This window comes from Pristiophorus japonicus, unplaced genomic scaffold, assembly GCF_044704955.1.
Source record: "Pristiophorus japonicus isolate sPriJap1 unplaced genomic scaffold, sPriJap1.hap1 HAP1_SCAFFOLD_735, whole genome shotgun sequence".
Classification (NCBI taxonomy): domain Eukaryota; kingdom Metazoa; phylum Chordata; class Chondrichthyes; family Pristiophoridae; genus Pristiophorus; species Pristiophorus japonicus.
In genome coordinates this window covers 128177-143854 of record NW_027254651.1, presented here as the reverse complement: position 1 = coordinate 143854, position 15678 = coordinate 128177, and the positions used below count along the sequence as shown (strand labels likewise).

Sequence of the window (15678 nt, the reverse complement as noted above, 5' to 3'; positions counted from 1 at the left end):
CCCCAGGCCCCGAGTCTCGCCGAGCCACCCCTGGCCCCAAGCCTCCCCGGGCCCCGAGCCTCACCGGGTCCCAGGCCCCGAGTCTCGCCGAGCCTCCCCAAGCCCCAAGCCTCCCCGAGTCCTGAGTTTCCCCAGGCCCCGAGCCCCAAGCCTCCCCGAGCCCCGAGCCTCCCCGGGCCCTGAGTTTCCCCAGGCCCCGAGCCCCAAGCCTCCCCGAGCCCCGAGCCTCCCCGGGCCCTGAGTTTCCCCAGGCCCCGAGCCCCAAGCCTCCCCGGGCCCTGAGCCCCCCACAGTGCGGGGAGAGCGCAAGGTGGGGAGAGAAAGCTTGTGGGGGGGGTGGGGGGTGGGAGGGAAGAGAGAGCCACAGGTCGGGGGGTGGATCGAAGGGGAGAGAGGGAACGTGGAGAAGACGGATCATGTTCTTCCTACCCCCTGGTGCGTGCAAGTTTGGTGAGTGTGTTACAAGGGACATCGTTGAGGTGGATGAAATGCAGGAGTCACGATACTATCACGATTCACTTCATACCCAATAAACCTGTTAATAATCCTCACACAATGCCCTATCTATGAGGGGCAGTTAGTATAAGGTCTTGGATCAGGGTTTTTGGCTTGCTGAGGGATCCACTTACGCTGGGGTAAGGGACTTCAGCTGGAACTTGGTGGCTTTTGGGGAGATCGATCCTCTGTGGCTTGAAGTCAAAATGGGTCGAATTACAAATTGGAAATTCACTCAGAATTTGGGCTGGGTGGTTCCAGTTACAGGAACTTCAGGGTGTGGCTTATCCTCCAAGGGGACCAATCAGCAAATAGGTCTGGAGAGTCAATCAGAGAAACGGCTGCATTTCCGTCCGTACAAATAGATCATCCATTTAGGACTGAGATGAGGAGAAACTTCTTCACTGGGAGGGTGGTGAATCTTTGGAATTCTCTACCCCAGAGGGCTGTAGAGGCTCAGTCTTTGAGCCTCAGTCTCAAGACAGAGATCGATAGATTTTTGGATATTCAGGGAATCAAGGGATAAGGGGATAGTGCAGGAAAGTGGAGTTGAGGTAGAAGATAAGCCATGATCTTATTGAATGGCGGAGCAGGCTCGAGGGCCCGTGTGGCCTACTCCTGCTCCAGCTTTTATGTTCCTATGTTCACAGATACAGTCCACATATCTGGGGTTTTGAAGCAACTGGATGGTAATTGCGCTGTTGCTCTGCACTTGACCAGAAGGAACCGACCTCTGCTCCATGGGTGCAGTCAGGCCCTCCTGCATCCACCCAGCCAAGCGGCCACTCTTCCTGCTGCCTTCATCAGGCTATTTGACTGGGGAGGGCATCACAGTCCTGTTCTCAAGGAACGTGCTGATCACCTCGGGTATTGGGAGCCCTGGGCTGAGCAGTCCATGGGCACTGAGTTCAATTGCAGTCGCGTTCCCGGGCTGACTCAACCGGGAGATGAAAATCGGGACCTTCAGGTGCGCCTGGCTCTGTTTCACGCTGGCCAGTTACTGAGCCACGAAGAGAGCGGGGCTTTCATGAAAGGGGCTTTGAACGTGAAGAACTTCCATTTCCTGTGCAGTTTTAAAAGGGTTTATTACAATGACAACGATTGATTAGAAAATAAAGTAAAAATATATTTACACGCATTTGAAAATCCATTCAGACCACCAACAATAAATATTTGCACAAACTCAGATATTTGCAAATAACTTAAAAACTACTTAGTGAGAAGCGAACCCGAGTAAACATGTGCAGGCATTGACAAAGGACCCCTCTTAATTGAGATTGGAATACATTTGTTGAGAAAACATTTTCTTCAGCTGGGCCACCTCGGCCGACAATGAAGCAAGCTGATTCTTAAGGACGCTGTTTTCGGACTTGAAGGTGGTGTCCTCCTTCAGAGTATTCTTTGGATAGCCCGGAGCCTCTTGCACACTGAAGTGGGCAGCTTCCTGCATGTACCTATAGTTCAGACCGCTTTTGCTCTCATCTGGGAAGAGTCCCGCTTGAGCTCTCCAAGCGGTTGTGGCCAGAGCAGCGCCAACTCCTCTGTCCAGCTGGGGCACCGAAACGTTCGGGTAACACCCTTGCTGTTGCTCGCTGGCTTGTCGAACCAGTTGCTCCGGGGTAGCCCTAGTGAAGCTGCCCAGGGCCGTCTGCGCCATCTTGACCTTCACGTCGACGTCGGCGCCCTCGTCCATCCCGGCGCCCATCTTAAAGCGGAGCTTGTGAGGCAAGCTTTTGACCAGATCGCTCAGCTCCAGGGTCCTGGCGGCCTTGACCACCTCGTCCGGGTACGCTCTGCCCATGTCCGCCTCCACGTCGCTGCTGGACGACAGCTGGGTCTCAAAGTGGTCCTCGTGGTTGGGCGAGAACTTGCCTTGGTCACTCAAGTGGTCGTCGAAGAAGACGGGGCTTCCGATATTGGAGCTGCCCGGGGTTGAGATGCCAGAGTCTTCGGACACCACACAGGTCTCCTGCTGTTCCGCCCCGAGTCGTGCTCCGAACAGCTGATTGGAGGGCGGGAAACTTTTATTGTCCACGGGCTGCAGGATGTAACCGTTGTCGGGCCTGGCCAGAAAGGCTGACTGAATGCCGGTGATGCAGCGTAGAGGCGCTGGGTGACTTTGGGCAGCCGCCGTTTCCGAGGGGTCCTTGACCAGACCGAACCTGAACTTTAGAGCCAAGAGCTCGGCCTTCAGCCTGGCGTTCTCTTCCAGCAGCGCGACGACACGCTGCTCCAGGACCATGTCGTTGACCCGGCGCTTCTCCCGCGACCGCTTGGCCGCCTCGTTGTTCTTCTTGCGCTTGTCCCAGTAGCTGTTGTCCTTCTTCTCGTCGGGGATGAACTCCCGCTTCCTGCGGTTGGCGGAGCTGGCCTCCTTCTGCTTGAGCTGCCGGGTGCCGAGCAGGGACCTGGCCAGCAGGCTGTTGGTGGTCAGCAGGGACACGGCCTCGTCGGTGAAGGACAGGCGGGGAGTGCGCAGGTCCACGGTGCGAGGGGGCGGAGCTATCTCCTGCAGGTGCTCAGGCCGTGGCTCACTGGCCTCCTGGAATGACTTGGGGGCAGACATGTTCATTCCGGCTGTCGGAGCCAATCGCCTCGGACAGGAAATCTCAGCAGTGGAGAAGTAACCTGGTCACATAAGAAACAGAAGCACAGAATGGTCAGTTTGGTTGAGTGGTAATTACACACTGCTGGCTGGATCGATACTGCACTTTCAACTGATGAGAACCCTTTGGTGCTGGGAATCCCACCATCAACCAGTCATTTGAGGTGGACTGCCCAAGGTGGGGGGAGGGGTTGGGGGAAGGCAAGGGTTAGTTTGGAAATTCTCTGCTAGGTGGCCAGCAAAATGGGCTGTTCTCCAACTCTGTGTCCGTGTCAGCCGTGGCTCAGTGGGCAGCACATTCTCCTCGGCTTCAACAGGTTGTGGGTTCGAGGTCCCACTCCAGGGACTTGAGCACATAAATCTAGGCTGACACTCCCAGTGCAGTGCTGAGGGAGCGCCGCACTGTCGGAGGGGCAGTACTGAGGGAGTGCTGCACTGTCAGAGGGGCAGTACTGAGGTAGTGCTGCACTGTCGGAGGGGCAGTACTAAGGAAGCGCTGCACTGTCTAAGGGGCAGTACAGTGGGAGTGCTGCACTGTCTAAGGGGCAGTACTGAGGGAGTGCTGCACGGTCGGAAGGGCAGTACAGTGGGTGTGCTGCACTGTCTAAGGGGCAGTACAGTGGGTGTGCTGCACTGTCTAAGGGGCAGTACAGTGGGTGTGCTGCACTGTCTAAGGGGCAGTACAGTGGGTGTGCTGCACTGTCGGAGGGGTAGTACTGAGGGAGTGCTGCACGGTCGGAAGGGCAGTACTGAGGGAGCGCCACACTGTCGGAGGGGCAGTACTGAGGGAGCGCCGCACTGTCGGAGGGGCAATGCTGAGGGAGTGCTGCACTGTCAGAGAGGCAGTGCTGATGGAGCGCTACACTGTCAGAGGGGCAGTACTGAGGGAGCGCCGCACTGTCAGAGGGGCAGTGCTGAGGGAGTGTTGCACTGTCAGAGGGACAGTACTGATGGAGCGCTACACTGTCAGAGGGGCAGTACTGAGGGAGCGCTGCACTGTTGGAGGGGCAGTACTGAGGGAGCGCTGCACTGTTGGAGGGGCAGTACTGAGGGAGCGCCGCGCTGTCGGGAGGGACAGTACTGAAGGAGTGATGCACTGTCGGGAGGGACAGTACTGAGGGAGTGCTGCACTGTCGGAGGTGCCATCTTTCGGATGAGACGTTAAACCGAGGCCCTGTCTGCTCTCTCAGGTGGACGTAAAAGATCCCATGGCACTATTTCAAAAGAAGGGCAAGGGAGTTCTCCCCGATGTCCTGAGCCAATATTTATCCCTCAATCAACATAACAAAAACAGATGATCTGGTCATTATCACATTGCTGATGGTGGGAGCTTGCTGTGCGCAAACTGGCTGCTGCGTTTCCCACATTACAACAGTGATTACACGCCAAAGGTACCTCATTGGCTGTAAAGCGCTTTGAGACGTCCGGTGGTGATGAAAGGCGCTATATAAATGCAGGTCTTTCTTTAAACTCACTGCAGAAAGTCAGGGCTGCTACTTAACGAGCTAAGGAACCTTTTGTTGATGAGATTTATGCCACTCAACCTCTGTGGCCCAGAAAGAGAACAATTCCGACAGGTAATAAATTGTTCCTGGAGGTTTTTAAAATGTAAAATGTCATTGTTTTTCCTTACTGTTCCTTTCTGTCGCTTTTCTCTCTCTCTCTCTCTTAATCCAATCTTTCTCTCTCTCTAACTCTCTTTCTGTAACTGATTTTGACTCTGAGTCACTCTATTTCCTTCTCTGTGGTTCCTCTGTTTCTTTCTCCATCCTTAAATCCCATTGCTTAAGAAGACCTGCTGCTGGGCCTGTCGTTCACCGAGATGCCAGATGCCCTGATGCCCTCTGCAATTGCCTGATCAGCAACTGGCAACACAAAATGTACTCGCGAGTGTGGGACGAGGGAAAAAAATAACTTCAGAAGCCTTGGAGGTCTGGTACAGCACTCAACTATGCTAAAAATAATCATTTCTATCGGGAGTGTGTTGAAATCCTCATGTGCTTGTTGCAATCACCAATCATAACACCCGCCACGTGCGCCACTTATACCCTAGGGGGCGACCTGCCATTTTAAACTCCACACGCCCCACCTCGAGAATTTAGTTAGCTCTGCCGTTTGGAGTTTTAAACCAGAGTGCCTATGAAGAAAGCCAACTTGTCAGCAATTTATCAAATCAACCTCAGCCTCCGTGTCAAGGGGAAGGGCTGATTTAAAATAGGTTAAAGTAATATTATAGTAAATATGGTAATTGATGCAGGTCATATTAGAATAAATACGGTAATAGATGCAACAACAACTTGTATTTATAGAGCGACTTTCACATTATGGGATTAAACAAATTGACATCGAGCCGTATAAGGAGAAATAAGCGCAGGTGACTAAAAGCTTGGCAAAAGAGATCGGTTTTAAGGAGCGTCTTGAAGGAGGAAAGAGAGGCAGAGAGGTTTAGGGAGGGAGTTCCAGAGCTTGGGGCCCAGGCAACAGAAAGCACGGCCACCGATGGTTGAGCGATTATAATCAGGGATGCTCAAGAGGGCAGAATTAGAGGAGCGCAGACATCTCGGGGGGTTGTGGGGCTGGAGGAGATTACAGAGATAGGGAGGGGCGAGGGCCATGGAGGGATTTGTAAACAATAATGAGAATTTTGAAATCGAGGCGTTGCTCAACCGGAAGCCAATGTAGGTCAGCGAGCACAGGGGGTGGTGGGTGAGCGGGACTTGGTGCGAGTTAGGACACGGGCATCCGAGTTTTGGATCGCCTCTAGTTTACGTAGGGTCGCATGTGAGAGGCCAGCCAAGCCAGCAAGGATTTAGTTAGCTCTACCGTTTGGAGTTTTAAACCAGATTGCCTAGGAAGAAAGCCAATTTGTCAGCAATTAATCAATCAACCCCAGCCTCTGTGTCAGGAGGAAGGGCTGATTGAAAATAGGTTAAAGTAATATTATAGCAAATAAGGTAACAGATCCAGGTCATATTAGAACGAATACGGTAATAGATCCATATATCATAGCAAATGCGGCAATAGGCAACAATAATTCTATAGTAAATATGGTACCCTAGAGAGCAGTGGAGGCTGGGTCAGTGAATACATTTAAGCTGGAGATAGACAGATTTTTGAACGATTAGGGGATAAGAGGTTATGGGGAGCGGGCGGGGAAGTGGAGCTGAGTCCATGATCAGATCAGCCATGATCTTATTAAATGGCGGAGCAGGCTCGAGGGGCCGTATGGCCTAATCCTGCTCCTATTTCTTACATTCTTATGTAATACACCTAAGTAATGTGAGAGGCTTATATTCACTGGAATTTAGAAGAATGAGAGGGGATCTCATAGAAACATATAAAATTCTGACGGGATTGGACAGGTTAGATGTAGGAAGAATGTACCCGATGTTGGGGAAGTCCAGAACCAGGGGTCACAGTCTAAGGATAAGGGGTAAGCTATTTAGGACCGAGATGAGGAGAAACTTCTTCACTCAGAGAGTTGTTAACCTGTGGAATTCTCTACCACAGAAAGTTGTTGAGGCCAGTTCGTTGGATATATTCAAAAGGGAGTTAGATGTGGCCCTATGGCTAAAGGGATATGAATAGAAAGCAGGAATGCGGTACTGAAGTTGCATGATCAGCCATGATCATATTGAATGGTGGTGCAGGCTCGAAGGGCCGAATAGCCTGCTCCTGCACCTATTTCCAATGTAACTAAATTTAGAGTAAATACGGTAAGAGTCCCAAGTAGTTTTAGAGGAAATGCAGCTAAATGATAATTAACAGGGGTTACAGTTCACGTGGAACATTATCTAACATTGAAAGTTTTCCCCAACACCCAATGCATTCTCTGTTTAGCTCACAGGAATCTCTGTCCCATGGTAGCAGTGATCAGGATGTCCATCAGGATATCCGACTGTGGCTCACAGTGAGAGTTCTTTCTTTGTGCATATTCTGCCAGCAATCCTCACTGAGTCGAGCACACACTCGCTCACCGTCTGTTTTGCTCGTTGAGCACCCTAACCTCGCCCTTCTGATCATCTGCCTCCCTTTCTTCGGTGTCAAATACATCAGTCTGTGTCTGTAACGCTGCTGGGAAACGCCTCGGAACGGTACAGGCGCTATATAAACATAAGTAGTGTTATTATTTAAGGCGATTCCTGGCGTCACATTCGGTGTGGGAAATATTCTCACCAGGGGAGTGGGGGGGCACCTCGGTTTTTAGCTCCATCAAACTCCCTCCCTCCTCAAAGAATCAGTCTACATATTCAACAAATCTCAAATCACAAAGTGCTCTTAGCTCAAAGTTGCTACAAAGCCCCACGTCACGACCTTATGTGCATCGTTTTCACTGAACGTTTCAGATGAATTCAATTTCGCTTCGGTGCAAATGTGAAGCTTTGGGGATGGCTGTATCCTCTCTTGCAACACACACACACACACAAAGTTTACTATGAAGGCTCTCCCCTAGTTTAATTTAAACAACTCACGTCAAATGCTCGGTGTCACAGCCCCCAGCGAGAAAGTAGCTCTCTCAGTTCCCAGTGCGACTTTCTACCTTCCTCGAAAGCAGATCTGTTCTGTCAGCAGGAGCTGACTTATCTAAGCTGTTGCAATACTTAAAAAAACTGTTACCCAACCCTCCAAGGAACTCCTCCCCCCGCGTTGGCAAATTTCAAGCCTCTCTCTCTCTCTCTCCCCTCCCTTCTTGCACTATTTCTGCACCTCACTCCTGCCCTTTCTACAGTTTGTTTTTTTCCACTGTGCAATGATCTAGAAAGACTTACTCGCCAGGGCTCTGGAGGACTGCGATCTGTCCCGCCCCACTAAAAGTTGGTGTGACTGGGAACCACTTTCCTGCTATTAACTCCTGTGCGCCTTTTTCGCCTTTTTTATTGCCCTCCCCCCCAAAAAAAAGTCACAAATGTATTTAAATTCCCACAGTAAGGTGTGATGTTTTACACCGAGACTGAAGAGAGGACTCCTATGCATGACTTTTAACCGATCCACACATTGCTTTGTCATTTCGGAATGTGTGTAGGAGTTCAAATCTAGCTTCAAACTAAAGTCAAACTGCTGAGATTTGCCCAGCACTTTTATGCCATCTGATTGGTGTCCCATTCCCTTCTGAAGGGGCTGCCTCTTGCCAATGGTTCAGTGGGTAAGCTCCCTCGGTCTCTGGGTCCGAAGGTTGTGGGTTCAAGTCCCACTCCATGGCACAAAATCTTTACTATCTCTCCCAGTGCAGTGCTGAGGGAGCGCCGCACTGTCGGAGGGGCAGTACTGAGGGAGCGCCGCACTGTCAGAGGGGCAGTGCTGAGGGAGCGCCGCATTGTTGGAGGGACAGTACTGAGGGAGCGGCGCACTGTCGGAGGGGCAGTACTGAGGGAGCGCCGCACTGTCGGAGGCGCAGTACTGAGGGAGCGCCGCACTGTCTGAGGGGCAGTACTGAGGGAGCGCCGCACTGTCGGAGGCGCAGTACTGAGGGAACGCCGCACTGTTGGAGGGGCAGTACTGAGGGAGCACCGCACTGTCGGAGGGGCAGTACTGAGGGAACACCGCACTGTCGTATGGGCAGTACTGAGGGAGCGCCGCACTGTCGGAGGGGCAGTACTGAGGGAGCGCCACACTGTCGGAGGCGCAGTACTGAGGGAACGCCGCACTGTTGGAGGGGCAGTACTGAGGGAGCGCCGCACTGTCGGAGGGGCAGTACTGAGGGAACACCGCACTGTCGTAGGGGCAGTACTGAGGAAGCACCGCACTGTCAGAGGGGCAATACTGAGGGAGCGCCGCACTGTCGGAGGGGCAGTACTGAGGGAGTGCTGCACTGTCGGAGTGGCAGTACTGAAGGAGCACTGCATAGTCGGAGGGGCAGTACTGAGGGAGCGCCGCACTGTCGGGGGGGCAGTACTGAAGTTGTGCTGCACTTTCGGTGGTGTCGTCTTTTTGGATGAGACATTAAACCCATGCCCCGTCTGCTCTCTCAGGTGGATGTAAAAGATCCCAAGGCACTATTTCGAAGCAGAGCAGGGGAGTTCTCCCCGGTCCTGGTCCTGGGGCCAATATTTATCCCTCAATCAACATAACAAAATACAGATTATCTGGTCATTATCACATTGCTGTTTGTGGGAGCTTGCTGTACACAAATTGGCTGCAGTGACTACACTTCAAAAATACTTCATTGGCTGTAAAGCGCTTAGAGACGTCCGGTGGTCATGAAAGGCGCTATAGAAATGCAAGTCCTATCTCCTATCGATTGCTAACATTCTTCCTGTGAGGGCATGGACAGGGATTGTCATTAGCTCTTTGACTACGGTGGGCATCACAGTGGTGGCCGATCCTGTCCTTTGCCCTTCGTCAGCGCGTTTCCAGCTAAATCACCGGACATTGACGAAGGATAGCTGATGTTTTTGGCCTGGTCCTAGCCCAGAGACGCTAAGGCAAATTGTTGAGTTGTCATCTCCAGTGCGCTCCAACTGAGCTCCAGGAACTCAGCGAAGACTAGCGATCGAATCAGACGGAAAGCACTTGTCATGAGAAAGATCCCTTCTGCGTGCATATTGTTTCTGTACAGGTGCGAGCCGTTCTTTTCTGAGAGACACACATGGACCAGAAGAAGACTGTGCCTGCCCAACCGGCCAGTGGGTAGGGTCCTCCCACCAATGACGCACCTCACTGCAATTCCTTCCTGTGCTTAAAGCTGGTATTGAGGAGTCAGCCGTGGCTCAGTGGGTAGCACCCTCGCCTCTTGAGTCCGAAGATCATGGGTTCAAGCCCCACTCCAGAGACTTGGGCGCCGAATCTAGGCTGACATTTCAGGGCAGTACTGAGGGACTGCCATTAAACCGAGGCCCCGTCTGCCCTCCCATGTTGATGTACAAGATCGCATGTCACTAGTTGAAGAAGAGCAGGGGAATTCGCACTGGTATTTATCCCTCAACCAACAGCTGGCTATCATCTCATTGCTGTGTGTGGGAGCTTGCTGTGCGCAAATTGGCTGCCGCGTTTCCTATCTTACAATATAATTACACCACTTCAAAAGTACTTAATTAGCTGTAAAACGATTTGGGACTTCCTGATGTTCCCACTCATGCAGCAACGCCTCGATTTAAAAATTCTCATCCTCGTTTTCGAATCCCTCTGTGGCTACTTCCCTGTCTCTGTCACCCTCCAGCCCGCAACCCCCCGAGATCTCTGCGCTCCTCCAAGTCTGACCCCTTGCGCATCCCAATTTGCATTGCGCTACCAATGGAAGCCATGCCTTTGGCAGCCTAGGTCCTAACCTCTGGAATTCCTTCCCTAAATCTCTCTATCTCTCTCTCTCCTCCTTTAAACAATTTGTCGCTGTTTTTAAGAGGTTTTATGATTCAATTCGCCACAATTTACCGTGATCCCAGGACTGGCAACTTATAACAGTATACTTCTAAATATACTTCCAAACGCCCCCCAGAGTTCAGTAATATATGTACCTGCGAGTATGCTCACAGGTTTGTAGAGCTGTGAGTGGCTTAGCCAGTCACGTGATGTTCACAAGACTCAATAAAACCCCGGCCAGTTGGGTTCGGGGGATCCACGATGGGGCAGATGGTTGTGATTGTTAAATATAGAATCATAGAAAATAGGTGCAGGAGTAGGCCATTCGGCCCTTCGAGCCTGCACCACCATTCAATAAGATCATGGCTGATCATTCACCTCAGTACCCCTTTCCTGCTTTCTCTCCATACCCCTTGATCCCTTTAGCTGTAAGGGCCATATCTAACTCCCTCTTGAATATATCTAACGAACTGGCATCAATAATTCTCTGCGGCTGGGAATTTCACAGGTTCACAACTCTCTGAGTGAAGAAGTTTCTCCTCATCTCGGTCCTAAATGGCCTACCCCTTATCCTTATTCTGTGACCCCTGGTTCTGGATCCTTAGACTGTGACCTTTTGTTAATAAACCAACTAGTTCTTAATAGCAAGGTGTTGCTATAAATTCTTCAGCAAAGAACCCATGAAGCAAATACATTACAGGTTACCACTACCAATCGTATACAGTGACCCCACCCCACACTGGCAAGGGACTGTGTGGCATTGTCAGAGTCGGGTCTAGTAGCGATGCCACCCACAGTTGGATAGCCCAAACCTTCACCGATCAAATATTGACAAAAGAAAACTTTATTGTTCAGCTCAGAACAAGCGTAAGTCAGCACCACTCAGGATAATAAAGCAAACCAAGCACTGGGGTTCATTTTGAGAGGGATAGAATTGAAAAGCAAGAAAGTCATGTATCGGACCTTGGTTAGACCACACTTGGAGTAAAGAAAAAAGAAAGACTTGCATTTATATAGCACCTTTCACGACCACCAGATGTCTCAAACCGCATTACAGCCAATGTAGTACATTCTGAAATGTAGTCACTGTTGTAATGTGGGAAACGCGGCAGCCAATTTGTGCACAGCAAGCTCCCACACACAGCAATGTGATAATGACCCAGATAATCTGTTTTTTTTGGGTTATGTTGATTGAAGGATAAATATTGGCTCCCAAAACAAACGCTCTACTCGGAACTCCTTCACGGCAAACGAGCCCAAGGTGGGCAGAGGAAACGTTACAAGGACACCCTCAAAGCCTCCCTGATAAAATGCAACATCCCCACTGACACCTGGGAGTCCCTGGCCAAAGACCCGCCTTAAGTGGAGGAAGAGCATCCAGGAGGGCGCTGAGCACCTCGAGTATCGTCGCCGAGAGCATGCAGAAATCAAGCGCAGGCAGCGGAAGGAGCATGCGGCAAACCAGTCCCACCCTCCCTTTCCCTCAACAACTATCTGTCCCAGCTGTGACAGAGACTGTGGCTCTCGTTTTGGACTGTTCAGTCACCTAAAGACTCATTTTTAGAGTGGAAGCAAGATTCCGAGGAACTGCCTATGATGATGATTGGCCCCAGGACACCGGGGATAAACTCCCCCGCTCTTCTTCGAAATAGTGCCGTGGGATCTTTTACATCCACCCAGACGGGGCCTCAGTTTAACGTCTCATCCGAAAGACGGCATCTCCGACAGTGCGGCACTCCCTCAGCACTGCACTGGGAGTGTCAGTCTAGAGTGCTCAAATCCCCACTACCTTCTGACTCAGAGGCGAGTGTGCTACTCACTGAGCCACTGTTGACACTGGATAGATGAAGAACAGATAAAAGTTACGTATTGCGCACAGTTCTGGTCTCCGTATTATAAAAGGGATATAGGAGGAGAAGGTGCAGAAAAGATTCACAACAATGATGCCAGAACTGAAAGGATATTACTTATGAGGAAAGATTTGAACAGGTTGGGGCACTTTTCTCTAGAAAAGAGAAGCTGAGGGGTGGACTGATGTTTAAAATGACGACAGGGTGTGATAGACCAGACGTAGAGAAGATGTTTCCACTTGAAGGGGGAGACTCAAATCGACCCAGAACTAGGGGTCATCAATATAAGGTAGTCACCAATAAATCCAACCGGGAATTCAGAAGAAACCTTTTTACCCAGAGAGCGGTGAGAATGTGGAATTCACAACCACAGGGAGTGGTTGAGGCCAATAGCTAGATAAACACGAGGGAGAAAAAAAAATTATAAACGACCTGTCCGGCTGAATAGCCTGTTTCTGTGCTGTAAATACTGTGTAATTATATTACCAATGTAAATCCAACTTCATTCGGAACCAGAAGTCTCTCTTTCTCATTCTCTACCTTTATCTCTGCCTCTCTCATTCGCTATCTCTATACCTCTTGTCTCTCTCTCTCTCTCTCTTTCTTTCTTTCTCTGATTTGCTTTCCCTTGTTGTCGCGGTTGATTTCTGTCTCATTTATTTTCTCTGTTTCATTCTCACCCTACTTTCGTTCCCCTTTTTTGTACGTCGCTCTATCTCTCTCTCTTTCGCTCACATTCACTCTTTCTCCTTCACCCCTTCACAGGCTGCTGCTGAGGGGCTGAGTCAAACTCCGGACATGCTGCAGAAGGGGGTGAGTGGTGAACGGCTTCTGTGACCATGGAGGACCAGATCAGAAGCAGGAGTCTCACAGAGAGAGAGAGACACTCAATACGTCACAGCCTCTAGATTTTAACCCATGAAGCTGAGAGTCTTTCTGCCAAAAAAAAGCCCCTCCCCCAAAAGTTCTTTTAATGTAGTTTGCTTCGGAACACAAAGAGTTAACCTCAAATAAATCCTGCCCCTTTAAGCAGGAATAAATTTATTTTAAGGGTGTTTTTGAAGTATTCCTAATCAGATCTCTTAAAGGTTCCACATTTGTGCCCCAAGTCAAGTTTGCCAAAGCGGTGTGCTGTGGCTTTAAATAAGAAGCCAGGTTGGCTTAAAAGGGGAGCCTCCGTTATATAACGATGCCCACCCCCACTTACCCTCCCAACCCCACCCCAGCCAATCCCAGAGGGTGCCAGACTGAAGCCAACGCCAAACGACTGCAGAAAGCAAGCGCTCTACTCGGAACTCTTTCACGGCAAACGAACCAAAGGCGGGCAGAGGAAACGTTACAGGGACACCCTCAAAGCGTCCCTGAGAATGTGCAACATCCCCACCGACACCTGGGAGTCCCTGGCCAAAGACCGGTCCGCCCTAAGTGGAGGAAGTGCATCCGGGAGGGCGCTGAGCACCTCGAGTCTCATCGCTGAGAGCATGCAGAAATCAAGCGCGGGCAGCGGAAGGAGCGTGCGGCAAACCAGTCTGTCCCACCTGTGACAGGGACTGTGGCTCTCTGTATTGGACTGTTCAGCCACCTAAGGACTCATTTTTAAGAGTGGAAGCAAGTCTTGCTCGATTCCGAGGGACTGCCTGTGATGATGATGGAGGACAAAGAACACTTACTCAATGGTTACTCCCAGTGCTCCTTCTGGCTCGGGGCAGGTCTGGGTCGGCTTAAGCTGTCCTTGGTAGTATCCAGGGAGCTCACGCACACACTGTGCAATCTGTGCAGTCTCTCTCTCTCTCATTCGGAGACCCCCAGCCTCTTACTGTTCCCTCTCTGGGAGAGTCAGGGCAAGGAAAGAGTGTCACCTAAGGCAACCCTGAGCCCGTCAATCCTTTCTTTTCTGATTCCCCCGAACCAGAATGCGCTGTAACCTCGGCAACCAATGCATGTGTGTGTTGTGTGTGTGTGAGAGCAAGTGTGTCAAACCCCCCAGATCGCCCTGGCAACGAGTGACGTCAAGCCAGCCAGAAATAGCCCTGGCAATTTGCAAAAATGTTGTTGTGCCGCAAGATCTTACGAGCAGTAAAAATCTGGCCAAATGCGCGTGCCAGTAGCTGGTGCCCCGCAATGAGAGACTGTATTGTCAATGTCCCTGCTGGCAATCCCTTGCCCCTCTGACCCAATTCTGCACACATTCCCTTTCATTACATCAGTAGTGACAACGCGCAGGCTGATCAGGAATTATACACTCGTTTATGTCAAGCAAGATGTCTCGTTGAACCATCATCATCAGAGGCAGTCTCTCGGAATCGAGGAAGATCTGCTTCCACTCAATGAGTCCTTAGGTGGCTGAACAATCCAATACAGAGAGCCACAGTCCCTGTCACAGGTGGGACAGACAGTGGTTGAGGGTAAGGGAGGGTGGGACTGGTTTGCCGCACTCTCTTTCCGCTGCCTGCGCTTGGTTTCTGCATGCTCGCGGCGCCAAGACTCGAGGTGCTCAGCGCCCGCCCGGATGCTCTTCCTCCACTTAGGGCGGACCGAGTCTCCCAGGAGACGTGGACCATGTACAGTAGACACCTCAAGTTCCGCTGAAGTCTCCGCAAGATCCTACAAATCCCCTGGGAGGACAGACGCACACCAACGTTAGAGTCCTCGACCAGGCCAACAGCACTGAAGCACCGACCCGCATTTGATCAGCCCCGCTGGGCAGGGCCACATTGTCCGCACGCCAAACACGAGACTCCCAAAGCAAGCGCTCTACTCGGAACTCCTTCACGGCAAACGAGCCAAAGGTGGGCAGAGGAAACGTTACAGGGACACCCTCAAAGAACTCCCTGATAAAGTGGAGTGGGTCACCAGCAGTGACAACGCGCAGGCTGATCAGGAATTACAGACTCGTTTATGTCAAGCAAGGTGTCACGTTGAACCAATCTGTCACACGTGGTAGGCCGAGTAGGATGAGCCACAACAAGCGTGCGTCGGTAAACGGGGAGCGATCACAGCTTGTAATTAGAGAAGCTGCCCCAAACATCAGCTCCAGATCTGGAGACACATTCCGAACTCAGTCGTTTGCATCTCTCAACCAGGCCCCCAGTTCAGCACCGATTGGCGTTAGACCCTGCGAGTATTTCTTACGCTGACTCTACATTGGCCCCCGATCTGGCCACGCCTCGATTTTAACAATTCTCACACTCCTTTTCAAATCCCTCCATGGCCTCACCCCCTCCCTATCTCTGTAACCACCTCCGGCCCCACAACCCCCCCGAGATCTCTGCGCTCCTATCACTCCTGTGAAGTGTCTTGGGACGTGTTACTATGTTAAAGGCGCTATATAAATGCATGTTGTTGCAGCTATAATTGTGTATCGGGAGCAATGCTGGCAGACTGCAACAGGCATGGTCACACTGGGACAGAGCCTGTGCGATCGGCACCCCA

At 51.2% G+C, this 15678-nt stretch overlaps 1 protein-coding gene across 2 annotated transcripts; it reads right to left on the bottom strand.

Moving 5' to 3' along the window:
- Nucleotides 1–1555: 1555 nt before the first annotated feature.
- On the bottom strand, nt 1556–14157 carry nfil3-6 (nuclear factor, interleukin 3 regulated, member 6). 2 transcript variants are annotated; one of them, XM_070874244.1, is made up of 2 exons: nt 13917–14157; nt 1556–3123 (listed from the first exon to the last, which is right to left on the bottom strand). In XM_070874244.1, the coding sequence occupies exon 2, from the start codon at nt 3065–3067 to the stop codon at nt 1763–1765; it is 1305 nt and encodes a 434-aa protein (XP_070730345.1). In that variant the 5' UTR covers nt 3068–3123; nt 13917–14157; the 3' UTR covers nt 1556–1762. The 2 variants fall into 2 exon arrangements, with proteins under 2 accessions (XP_070730345.1, XP_070730344.1); XM_070874243.1 differs by lacking the exon at nt 13917–14157 and adding an exon at nt 7573–7677.
- Nucleotides 14158–15678: the final 1521 nt, after the last annotated feature.

Coding starts and splice junctions, on each gene's coding strand:
- nfil3-6 (XM_070874244.1), bottom strand. CDS start 3,067: ATGAACATGTCTGCCCCCAAGTCATTCCAGGAGGCCAGTGAGCCACGG.